This window comes from Rousettus aegyptiacus, unplaced genomic scaffold, assembly GCF_014176215.1.
Source record: "Rousettus aegyptiacus isolate mRouAeg1 unplaced genomic scaffold, mRouAeg1.p scaffold_m13_p_6, whole genome shotgun sequence".
NCBI lineage: Eukaryota > Metazoa > Chordata > Mammalia > Chiroptera > Pteropodidae > Rousettus > Rousettus aegyptiacus.
In genome coordinates this window covers 21281872-21294507 of record NW_023416309.1, presented here as the reverse complement: position 1 = coordinate 21294507, position 12636 = coordinate 21281872, and the positions used below count along the sequence as shown (strand labels likewise).

At 32.7% G+C, this 12636-nt stretch overlaps 1 protein-coding gene across 10 annotated transcripts in view; it reads right to left on the bottom strand.

Moving 5' to 3' along the window:
- The window catches only part of JMJD1C (jumonji domain containing 1C), a 291466-nt gene that overhangs the window by 15787 nt on the left and 263043 nt on the right, over positions 1-12636 (bottom strand). For 8 of the 10 annotated variants that reach the window (XM_016159168.2, XM_016159167.2, XM_016159163.2 and 5 more), the window contains 11 exons: positions 12171-12385; positions 11137-11289; positions 8396-8485; positions 7742-7869; positions 7354-7567; positions 6283-6497; positions 5295-5573; positions 2215-2383; positions 1236-1326; positions 637-767; positions 147-269 (listed from right to left, as the gene is read on the bottom strand). In XM_016159168.2, coding sequence (XP_016014654.2) covers positions 147-269; positions 637-767; positions 1236-1326; positions 2215-2383; positions 5295-5573; positions 6283-6497; positions 7354-7567; positions 7742-7869; positions 8396-8485; positions 11137-11289; positions 12171-12385 — 1808 coding nt within the window. The remainder of the gene's footprint in view (positions 1-146; positions 270-636; positions 768-1235; positions 1327-2214; positions 2384-5294; positions 5574-6282; positions 6498-7353; positions 7568-7741; positions 7870-8395; positions 8486-11136; positions 11290-12170; positions 12386-12636) is intronic. The other 2 variants (XM_036223854.1, XM_036223855.1) reach the window with 2 other exon arrangements.

The following is a 12636-nucleotide window of genomic DNA, read 5'->3' as shown; positions in this document are numbered from 1 at the left end:
TAATAAAGATCAGAATATCCCCATATCCACTGCAATTCTTTTTGGTATCTTTGCTGTTAACTTTGAGGCTATTGTTCCGTATAACACTAGTGTGTATGGTTATTCAACTGTTATTCCAAACACCACTATTCTTTAAGTTTCTTTACCTGCTTTTGAGAGAATGCCATTTCCTTTTGCTATGCCAACATAGACTAGAATATTTACAACATCAGAAACTTCAACATGGAGATTTGTTGTTCCTATATCATGATCTTTAGCAGCAGCTACACCTGTGTATGAAATAAAACTTTATTTGACGGACTACTTTACATATTTTAAAAATCAGCTCTATGAGGAAAATTTGTTAATTGTAATTTGAATTATTTGTCTCCTTGTTCTAAAACCTACTTGCAATCCATGACATGTCCCATAAAAATCAAATGAATAGAAATGTAAATATTTTACAGAGAATTAGCAGGTACTTAACTATATATTGATTATACACTCCTAATATACGTCTTGATTTAGAAAAAGATTTCAATAGATTATTAAAAAAAAAACAGATTTAGTAGAATCTAAAAATAGACAATTTATCCTTGGACAAAAGTTAAAATTCCATACAATTCGAAACTGACAGAAATGCAAATATATACCTACCATAGGCACTGCACAACCTGGGCCCTAGATCAGGACGCACAAAAAATCCTGGCAAATGAGAAGCCAAATTGAATTTTCCTTCTGGATTACAATATTCTGGCAATGGCAGGCTTTTTAAAAGATCTTCGTATCTGAAAAATAACAACATTGACTTCTTTTGAATACACACTTACATTTTTAAGTGCTTTCAAATATATAACTTTCAAGCTGTTCAAAACACAAGACTATTTTCCCCTTAAAGCCTTTGACAGGTAGCACTTTCCTTGACTTCAAAGTTTGATGCATAACACATGGACAAATGCAGAACAGAAATGATACTAAAACTGCAATTCTGCCTAATCATGGCAAATTAAAATCACAAAGAGAAGGGAAGTCCTAAACAGGACTTGTCTTTTGATATTAGAATTCTTTCCTTTACTGCCCTAACATAAAGACTTCTCCCTCGTTGAGACTAGAGATTCAGTTGTTTTTGGTGACTAATTTTAACTGAGGAAGAAAATGCCTATAGATTACATTTTTAGTTCCTTTTCTTACTCCTGGAGATAATATCAACTCAATTTTAAAAAGCTAAGAGTCAAAATAAGTTTCAAAAGATATACCTTGCTGGCATCATAGTCTTGAAATCTTCTCCCGAAGGGCAGTCTTTCAATTTTAAAACAACTGTTTCTCCGCTTTTCGTTTTTTGCCGCTCTATAAAGAATGCAGTTAATTACGAAAAAGGTAATCACCACCTTTTTATTTTTATTAATGTTTGGAGAGGAAGAAATGTAAAATGAATGATTCAATTGTTGCATAACATGTACCTAATGAATGCTTGTTTATTGGCTTTTATTTATGACATTCTTAGGTAGTAGTAAGACATTTCCTTATGTAGACAGATATTTGTAATATGGCAAAAAAAAACTTAAAACATCTCTAAATTGTTATTACAATCAGCCTTACATTTTAATTTTCAAAGTGTTTAGTCTAAATCATATGATTCAATTTTCAAAGGCTTATGGGGTTGCCAAACATATTCCCCATGTTATGTAAGGAAGCACAGTATAAATGACTTAAGGTCAAAGGAAATTAGGGGTAGTCCCAGGACTAGGACCTAGTCTCTTGTTTCCAAGCACAGATAGTCCCCAATTTATGATAGTTTGATTGAGGATTTTTCGATGCTGCAAAAGCAACAGGCATTCAGGTGAAACTGTACTTCTGATTTTGATTTTTCCCTGGGCTAGCTATGTGGTGCAATACTGTTGTGATACTGGGCAGCTGCAGCTCCCAGTCGACCATGCCATCACTGTGTAGTTTGTGCCCAACTGCAGGCTAATATAAGTATTCTGCACACATTTAAGGTAGGCTACGCTAAAGCTATGATGCTCTGTAGGTTAGTGAATTAAATGCATTTTTGACACGGTATTTTCAACTTATATGGGTTCAGCAGTATGTAACCCACATCGTAAATTGCGGAGCATCTGTACTTGTTTCTTTTAATTAGACAAGAAAGTAACATAGAAGTTTAAGTCGTATGTAATTTATTGTTTTGGGGGGCTATGTTTAACAAAACAGTACAGTAAACAAAAAACAACATACTTGAAACTTCTTCAAAACCATCCCAGAATTCCTTAACGTTGGCGTTTGAAATAATGCTGTCTTTGCAGTTCAGGAGATCAGTTTGGTGGTCTCCAAAATCAAGACTAATTGATTCCGCTTTCCATAAGCTAATGTTCATTTTCTTATGTACACCGGAAACCACTGCAGGCTTATAAATAAATACATAAATAAAAGTTAAAAGGTATATGGACACTTCCAAAATCTGATTTTACACACAAATAACAAATGGATGACATGTTAAGTTTAGGGACTAATGACAAAGTATGAGAATGAGAGGCTATTAAAAATAGTCCTTGACCTGGAAAGATGTTCACAATAGCTATCAAAGAGAAAAAGTGATGATAGAATACCATGTAGAATAACATTACCATCTTTGAAAATAAAAATAATTGCATGTAGTAATTCTTGGTAAAGAAATCTGAAAGGGTCTATTAAAAATTTCATTTCTAAATGGTTATAAATATGGATTTTTGGGATGCTTTATTTACAGATTAATTTTTATAGACAGAACATAACCTACTTATATATTTGTATGTATATAATATATAGTATTTTTAAATAAAGTCCTTGACATTAAAACAATTTACATATATTCTGAGTCTGTATCACTTAACACACATGCATATACATTCTTTACGTTCACAAGGATCATGATAAAAATATTAAACAACTAGGCAAAACAACATTAAATTTCAAGCCTAATGACTGATTCCCTGAAAGTGAAATCATGTGAATTAAAATTCCCTCAAGGCTAATTTCTAAACTAAAAACCAACAATTGAAGATTTATAGCTTTTAAAACTCCAATGCTGATGTAAAAAAACCTTGTAGGCAATCTGATGTACTATTCTCAGGGTTTTTTTTTTTTTTTAATTCCTTTATTATAAATGAAGTAAAAGTCCAGGATATAGAGAACACAGAAAGTTGTGACTTAAGAGTCTCTTGTAAAAGATATTAAGTACTCTTACTTCAAAAGATAATTAAATTTTGGGAACCTTAAGAGAATAAGCTAGGGTTCTTATCCCAAAAGGTATCTCAAAAGAAAATAAATAAAACAACAAAGGTTTTGGTGGAGTCTGGTTAACAACTTGGGTGACTGCTTCATTAAACTACCTTTCAGTGGGTTTAATGATATATCCAACTACTATTAAAACAGTTCAGCTATTAGATAATTAACTATTATTGGCAATTCACATATTAATTCCTGGCCCCTACTGTACCTATGCCACTCTTTCTTATGGTGATTAGAAGCTTGAGAAAAGTAAACAGATTTTTAAAAAGATTATAGAGGCAAGTTAATTATAATATTAGAATATTCTGAAGCAGAATCCTTAGGATACCATTATTATTATCTTCCTGAAATACTGAAAGCCTTCCTAATTTGACTCCTTGCCTCTGGTCTTACTTCCCTCTACTTGAATTCTTCATCTGCTTTGCTGTCATTTTAAAATGTCAATCTGATCACTTTGATATGTGAATAAAACTATTATCCACAGGATAAAGTGCAAACTCTTTAGCTGATACATAAAGGCCCTTCGAAATCATAATCTTAGCCATCTCATTTATTCACCATTACCCTACAGAACTCTTATCTCTGTTCCAAACAAACAAAACGATTTAACAATTCCCCCAAATACCTGATGCTTTTCTCTCCAATCCCTTATCCATCCAGAAAAATTTCACTTAATCCCTGAGGTATTATTAATTCACTCTAGCCTTTTTAAATTAGTACTCTAGCTTAGTCCTTCTCTCTTTTGGGTTTCCACAGTACCTTTGAATAAATTTCTTAGACTATTTATCATGCTTAAAAAATATTTAGATGACTATTTGAGTCCACACAAAATTAGTGGTCTAAATTGTGATCCAGCGATGGCATTGGGGCTTGAAGAGCCAACCCAAAAAATAAAAAAGCTAAACATTGTACAGTCAGCTTTCTGACTGTTCCTGTGGGTTCCAAATCCATGAGCAGAAAATATTAGAGGAAAAAAAGATGGTACACTGTTGCTGTTGTGTACTTTGTAGGTAAGGCCTATGATGGTTGCATCTGTACTGAACACATACGAGACTATTTTTTCTTGTTATTCCCTAAACGATACCGTAAACAACTATTTAAATAGCATTTATATTGTATAAGGTATCATAAGTAATTTAGATAATTTGAAAACAAGAGGATCCTGGAACCAGTCCCCTGCATATACCAAGGGACTACTATATGTATAATGCATATGTGTGTGTTTTTTCTGGGAAAAGAGAAACCAAACTTTCATCAGATTTTGAAAAGGATTAGTGGTCTAAAAAAAGATTGAGAACCATTGCACTAAAATGGCTCTTACTCATATTGTGCTCATTTTTAGATCTTTAACAGCCAACATAAAAGAAGAGATTTTATTTAAGTGTTCAGTAACTATCTGATAAATGAATAAAGTACAACAAAATAGCAATGGTGTTTTTCAGAAAGCAAGAAAAAACTGAACATGATAAATACTAAGTCATGCAAATTTTGTTCATTATTTGTAAGCTGCCATCTTAAATCTGTATTAATGTAGTAAATTGTCATTTGAAATGTGTATCACAAATTATATCAACATTTTGATCTAACAGAAAATCATTTTTATTGATGGAGTTTGTCATTCAAGATTTGATAAACTTAAAAATGTTCTAGGGATAAACAGTAAAGGCAAAAAGCATCTACACCATGTCAGTTCAAGAAAATTGCTTCTGATATTACACTTTAACAGCAGATGCGAATTTGTTAACTAGACTAAAACACAAATGTAAAAAAAAAAAAAAAGGAGGAATCAAACTTTGTAAATACATGGTTTTATTAAAAGTTTGCTGATCGATAAATGAAAAAATCAGTGCTTCCCTATTAATTCATATAAATCTGGCCAAAAATAAGAATTCACTCTGGTAACCGTTTTGGTGTTTTTGATATCTTTCATGTCATGTGTGTTAAGTATTATCTTTCCCCTTTCTTTCTATTCCTAAGTAGAGCCACTGTGCCTGTTCAACCAGCTTCAGTCCCACTAACAGTGTACTAAATCAGCTTAAAATACTCACTTGTCCATGTTTCCAACACTCTTTGAAAAGCTTCCAATTATTAATATTTTTATAATCCTTAAGCCAAAGAATATGCTTCTCACAGATCCAAGAATGTGGGATGTCACTGTACAATTTATTGTTTTCATCCATGGCAGATTTTTTGCTTTCTTTAGGCTGTTCTTTAAGCTCTGGTTTTACATTTATCTTAGAAGCTTTACTTGGTGGAATTTTGTTTTCAACAACTGAAGCAATTATGTCATCAAGAATGTTTGGCATAGTCCTTCCACTTTTACTACTCTATTAGGGAAAAAAATATATTTTGAGAAGAAATACATACATTTTTAAACTTTCACTTTGATTTGCCACCAACACAGCAAATAAGCAACACAAGTAATATACCTGCCTTAAAGAATATGTAATCATATCAGTGGATATGGATATCTAGTGCTTACATTGTTCATTGTTCATAGAGATGAGAACCAGAACTTTAGTGTTCCTCATATGAGGACAGGTCTGTAGAAACCAGACAGACGTCTGGCCTTCCTCCCTTTCACATTCTAGGGCTAGGCAGAGGAGAGGGGAATGCTAAGTAGAATTTCCTGCATGCTTTTAAAAGCTACTAAAAATTTATGCCTACCTATACAATTATTCTGCTATTACTTTTCTCTGGCGAATAAACCAAAAATTGATTTCTAAATATTTTAAGTAACAAAACATTTACTTCCACATCTGCTCCCCCACTCCCCCCACTAGATAAATGGCTTTCCAATTCTGAAGGAGTGTCTAAGGGCTCTTATGAAATCAAAATGCCCCTCCCCCAATCTTTTTCACCTTGGAAAAAAAACAAATCTCAAGCTTTTAAGTTATGAGTTATAATGCACATAGGAATATGCCTAGTAATCTGGTATATTTGATTTCATCAACTATTGTGTAGTTCACAGGCAAATCTATGAATCATCTAAACTTAAGGCCCATATAAAAGCCAAAAATCTGGCATCTCACTCACTGGGGTTCCCATCGAATATACTGGTGCAAAGGCAATGCCAGCATCTGTAGAACCCACACGTAGCTTGCCAGCTGTTGTGGTCAGTAAATCCCGTAAAGTTGAGCCTTGTTCATTATTCTGGGACACAGGAGGTGATGTTCTGCTGTTCGGAGAATCAGGATTATCTTGTTCTCTCTCTTCCTTAATTTGCTTTTCAAGGGCAAATTCTTTGTTTTCTGAAATAAAACATTTTACAAAATTCCAATAAAATTAAGCAGGCTGCCAAAGTATAGACAAAACTGGTTCCTTGCATTTTATATTGAAAGGTAAAACTGTAGCACTAGTGATTTATTCACCTCAACACACACCAAAGGAGTCAGATTCTTCAAAATGGAGTCAAACCGTTTGAATACGAACAGACCTTTCTCAATATCTTAGAAAGGTAGCTAGCTGACTCTGTACCTGTCACAAATGAAAATACTAAAGCTGATACAGAGACAAAATATAGGTATATAACAAATCTAGTGCCCTGGCAGCTTTACTGATATGACCATCCACAAATGGTTCTACAACTAAATTTAATGCAATCACAGGAAGGTGGGTTCCTAGTAAAAGACAATGGTTTTACTGAAATTAGAGCCATAATTCAAGCAAAAGACATACATAAATTGTTTTAAGTGAACAGTACATTAACGTATAAGAGTAGTACATTGTTGGTTATATTATAATACTGCATTACACAGTTCATAAACAATGAGGGCGGGTGGGGGGCGGGCAAGGTTTAGGGACACGGATCTTCCATGCAGTTGAAAAACTGTGTATAACTTCCCTGCCCCCTGAAACTTGGTTGTCCCTCAATATCTGTGGGGGATTGGTTCCAAGACTCCCCTCTTCAAAGATACTAAAATCTGTGGATGCTTAGTCATATAAAATGGTATAGTTCAATGGCCTTCTGCATCTGTGGACTCCCAACCATGAACTGAAAACAGTACAGGTATTTATTTAAAAAATTCACACATAAGCGAACCCACACAATACAAACCCATGTTGTTCAAGGGTCAACTGTATACTTAGATAATAAATTATATTTACCATTTTTTTCCTCTCTGGCTTTTTGCTCTGCAAGATCTGCTAACCAGTGCAGTGGTGACTGGGATTCTGGAGGAGTTGACTTGCTGTCGGTGCTAACATCGCTCCCCGGACTGCTGCTGCCATTGCTCTCAGACTTCTGAGGGGTATTTTGCTGCTGAGACTCAGGCATGCACAGAGAAATTTTATTACTGTGATTAAGAACATTCTGTAAAACCTATAAGAGTAGAACAATTGAATTTTAAAAATACTATCTTCAATTATTCAGTTAAAATTAGTAGTTATATTTATATAGTAAGATAGAAAACATAATACAAGTCCTAAACTGGATTTCAAATATTAAAGTTAATTTAACAATGCATTTTATTTGAATAATGAGATTTATACTCACTTGAGACACACCATTCATTGTAGGAAAATCATCAACTTGTATATTCTGTTTGTTAGTACAATGACAATGGGATTTAATACCATATTTTTCTCTAAGAGTGTGCATCACATCTAGAAGATCTGTTAAAACTACAAAATATAATAGTGGTTAATAAAAAGGCTATAACTAGTTGTTAAGATTTTGAATTTTTTTCCAGTTTTTCTTGTGCCTTTTGACTTTTCTTCCATTTTTAACTTCATTCCTTCCATGTATTTCAGGTTTGATCATTAAACTAAGTTCATGTCCTCTATTCTTTTCTATCTTACTTCTATTATTAAAAATTCAATGTTAAAAAAAAGTAGAATAACCTTTCATCATAAATCAAATAAAAACTTTCACTACACTCTAGTTTTCCCCTTCTCAAATGTTTCCTCTATGGCTTTCTTAGTCACTGGGCTGGGCTTGTCTTGCTAACTTTATTACACAGATAATTCTAATGTAATAAATGGAATTTTGTAATATAAAAAATGGAGCAAGAACAATTCAAGATTAGATAAACCTTACTTCTTCATTCTATTATACATTCTATTATACAGTTCTACATATGCCCCAATACTCTGGAGCAACCAAGACCTATTACACTATATTAAATAAATAATGTGTATTTACACTTACCAGAACCAGGTATAATTTGAGTTGGCATTAAATGTTTGTGATCATGAGGCTGTCCCTTCACACACTTCATCCAAGCATATAGTTCTTTATCTGTAAGACCATAACATATGTTCTTTTAAATTAGTCATGGTTTTATAATTATATAAAATTGATGGCTTGTACATAAAGAGCTTAACGATTATAGAAAATGTCAATGGTAGGCTTCAAATGTATGGTTCTTAAAAAAAACAAGACAATTCCACCATTTTAAGAATTTTATAAAAACAGGATACAAAATCGACATTAGCCTTTTCCAAAATGACCATTTTTTATCATCATTAATTTATTAGTCAATTCTATCTTCCCTGATTCTGGCTTCTCTGTAGCTAATCTTTGATTTCTTTGCTATTTTCTGTGCCAAACATGGCTTTTGCCTAATTTTAGTACATTAGACTAATAAAAGTTTGACACTATTGCGTCAAACTTTTGTTTTTGTTTTGTTTCAGACATGTAGAACTGTCATGAGACGTAAAAAAGTCACTGCTTTACAAGTGAAAAAAAAAAAAAATTCTGAGATGTCCTAAATTACAATACACCAGATGGTGAAAAGTGATGATAGTAGTTTAACCAGGTAAAGGCTGTGGGCCAACTAACAGTAGATTGCTCATATACCTGAATGTATGATAGAGATTTGTACGGATCACTATACTCCACTGGATTCTGGCTTATGACGAACTTACAGGACCGCTGCTCTTAATAAATCAAAAGTAGTACAGCAAATATTTCTTCCTTTCAGATTGTGCACCTATTCTAGAACTGACCCCGCTTCCACTTTTCCCATTTCCCTTACCTGCAGCCAATGTAAATTATTTCAAATCAACTTAATTTTTTTCTTCTCCAAAGAATTATCTATAAAAAGAGCCCTTCAACTCCAGACTGTGGCCATGTCTGTCATTTCTATCTAGCCCAGCAGCTGTTTAATAATAGTATTTAATTGCTACTATTGCCTTCAAACAAGGCTCCATTCCTGGAGTTGTAAACCTATTAAGGCACAGTATGAAGCATATCATACACAGGAAAACTATTAAACACCTTGATCTCAAGGAGATCTCCCCTATAAATTTAATGACACAGAGAGCTACTTATGATATGTCTCTAAGAGCTTCGATAAGTATTACAAAGCTCATTAAATTCAGGATAAAAAAATCTAGAACCATTATTTCATGAAGTGTCATACTAAATAAAATTCAAATGTAGTCTAAAACTGTTTAAAAGCTTTCTGACTTTCCCCTCTGAAGTCTACATAATAACTTGTAAAAGTTTTCTAACTCCCTATATTTTAGACACTTAGTTAATTGCCACTATATAAAGCTATAATCTAGTCAATGTGAGTTCATTACAGTATTTAACAGTGAAATAGGAGATATGTAGATAACAAGACATAGAGTATACTCACAAAGAAATAATATGGTGACTGACAAGACTCTGCTTTCAAAATTTATAGTACTATGGAAATCGACAGCAATACAAACAGTTTAGGTTTATTACACACACCCTATTCTTTTTCGAAAAAAAATTCATGCTTATATATGTGCATAAAATATAGCAAAACATAAAAATGTTAATTTAACAAAGAAAAAACAAAATATAAAACAAGAAAAGGAATGTAAAATGCACGTCATGAAGTTTTATAGCACTGAAGCTATTTACATCAACCAAAACTATCCCATATATTTTTATGGTTCTGAAAATATTTAATTTCCTAAAATGCATTCTTTATTATGATTTCAGATTTTACTCATTTAATATCTTTTGCACAACACAGAAACACTGAACAGTAGATGTTTGAACACGTTTTCCCATTTGCTCAGGGCTCTCTGGTAAGTGCTGGGTGTGTAAGAAAAGGGATTAGAAAGGATGAGGCTTAGTAATCTTTTCATTAGAAAAGATACTGATAGCTAAAAAGCATGGCTTGTCTATCATTAAACATGATTTTATTTCTAATACTTCCACAACTTGAATCTTTCTTTTACTGACTTTATCCCAAATAACTACTTTCAAGGTTACCAGCTTTAGGTAGCTACTTCCAAAACTGCCTTAAATAAACTTTTCTAAAACCTTTTAGCATGAGAAAGGTGCATTTTGGTAACTTCCTTTTTAAACTTTGTATCTCCAGCTGTTTTAACATGGAAAACACTGTTTTTGTACCATTTTATTTATCTAGAAGTTAGAGATAACAGTTTCAAAGGCTGTTTCCATATATAATAAAAATTTCTTCATTCTTTAAAACTAGAGAATAAGTGGTAAGTAGCATATTCTTCAACATTTTTATTTGAACTTTATGGACCAATATTTAGAAAAAACAAGTCACACTAGTAAGTATTCAATTGTGACTTATGTGCTTGACTGTATAACAGGTTCTGGAAGAGACTGCACGCTCCTATACACTGGAATCATGAAGCTGCAAAGCCAAATATAATTAATTTGGACTACATTAAGAAACTATCTGCTTGAAATGACAGGATGAGGGTGAATCTACTAATCAGGCTACAAAGATAAAGATGAAGTTTTATCTTAGAACATCTAGCCATTTAATAAGCTGTGGTTTAGTCCTTTTTAAAAAGGAACCGCAAAACTTACTTAATGTTATATAACCATAATTAAGGTAGTAGAAGAACCCTATACATTTAATTTTCCAGATGAGTGAACCTAGAGTAAAAGAACACTATAAAATTTAAATTTATGTAAAGTTATAAACCGACCTCTAGAACTCTTCCTTTCCTTTGCCTTGTAACAATCTAAGCAGACCACAAATCCACATTTTTGGCAGACCCAATGAATGTTAAACAATGTTGCTTCACATGCATCGCACATCTCCCGGACGCCTCTGACTGCTCTTTTCCAGGCTATTTTAGCTAAAATACACAAAAACAAAAAATGTAAAAGCAAATCAAGAACTTTGAAGGATATATTAACTATAAAGCAAGAGCAGATTTCTTGAAGTAATTAGTAATTCCCTTCAGAAAATACACTCGTATCTAATTGAAGGTTTCTAAATCTTGGTTGGCACTTTCAACATTTTGACTAAAAAAAAAATTCTACTGTGGGGACTATCCTGCGCATTACAGGATATTAAGTGGCTTCTGTGGCCTTTACCCAGTAGATGCTAGTTAGTACTCTACCCTCCACACCTTTCAGTTTATGCAAACAAAAATGTCTCCAGTTATTGCCAAATGTCACCTGGAAACAAACCACTAATTTAAGAGAAGGAAAAGAAGCTCATATTTAGAGCACTTATTATGTTAAGTGCTTTACATAAGTAAACAATTAACATGCCTACTTTCTAAAATCTATGAGGTAGTTATCATTCCCGTTTTATAGTCATACAGTTAGGCTAGGTGTAGAGATTCAAATACAATCTAAATCGAACCACACCAGATTAAAAATTTATATAACTGGGATAGATTACATCATCTTTACATGGCAAATGCTGAAATTTCCCAATTTCACATCCAAAGTGTCTTTCATGTTAAACTATGTCATAATGGCAGAAAGAGCAAAATGCTACTGTGATTTCATGAACTGTCAATCCATTCAATTCAACCTCAATTGGAAAGTATCTATTACCTTAAGCACATATCGGGTATATTTGTACATAAAGTGTCATCATCAAAATTAAAAAGTAATGAGTCTAGGTATGATTAGGGACTTTTCCCACAGACTAAACATATTTCAAAGAAAAATTCTTAAAGTGAAATTTATACAATTCCATGTTTTAAGTATTTAACTTCCTTACCATCCTTTTTCACCCAGGACAAAGCTGTTTTTTCAGATGTTACTAATTGACAGAACTTATCACCTATTATATCCAAGATGTATTTTGAAGTTTCTATGTCTAATTCATCATCTTCATAATTTTCATGTGTCCATAAACTCATAGCTTCATCATCATATTGGTCAGGAGAAGAGAAACCATCTATTCTAACCACTCCATTTTTACTAAATGACAATCTGAAACATTAAAATACAAAAGCATTAGATACCTCTTGGTATCTGTCTTTAGAAGTCCGGTTATTTTTTAAAGTTGTAAATTTATAATTAATTTACATTAAATATATATTTTACATCTACAATTAAAAAATAAGAAATGGTACTCCATATACATACTTTATTAAGTTTAACCAACTTAGATGACCCCCATAGTGTTACACAAATGGCAATGATAAACAGCACCAATTTTAGGTTATTTCAAGTAAGAGTTC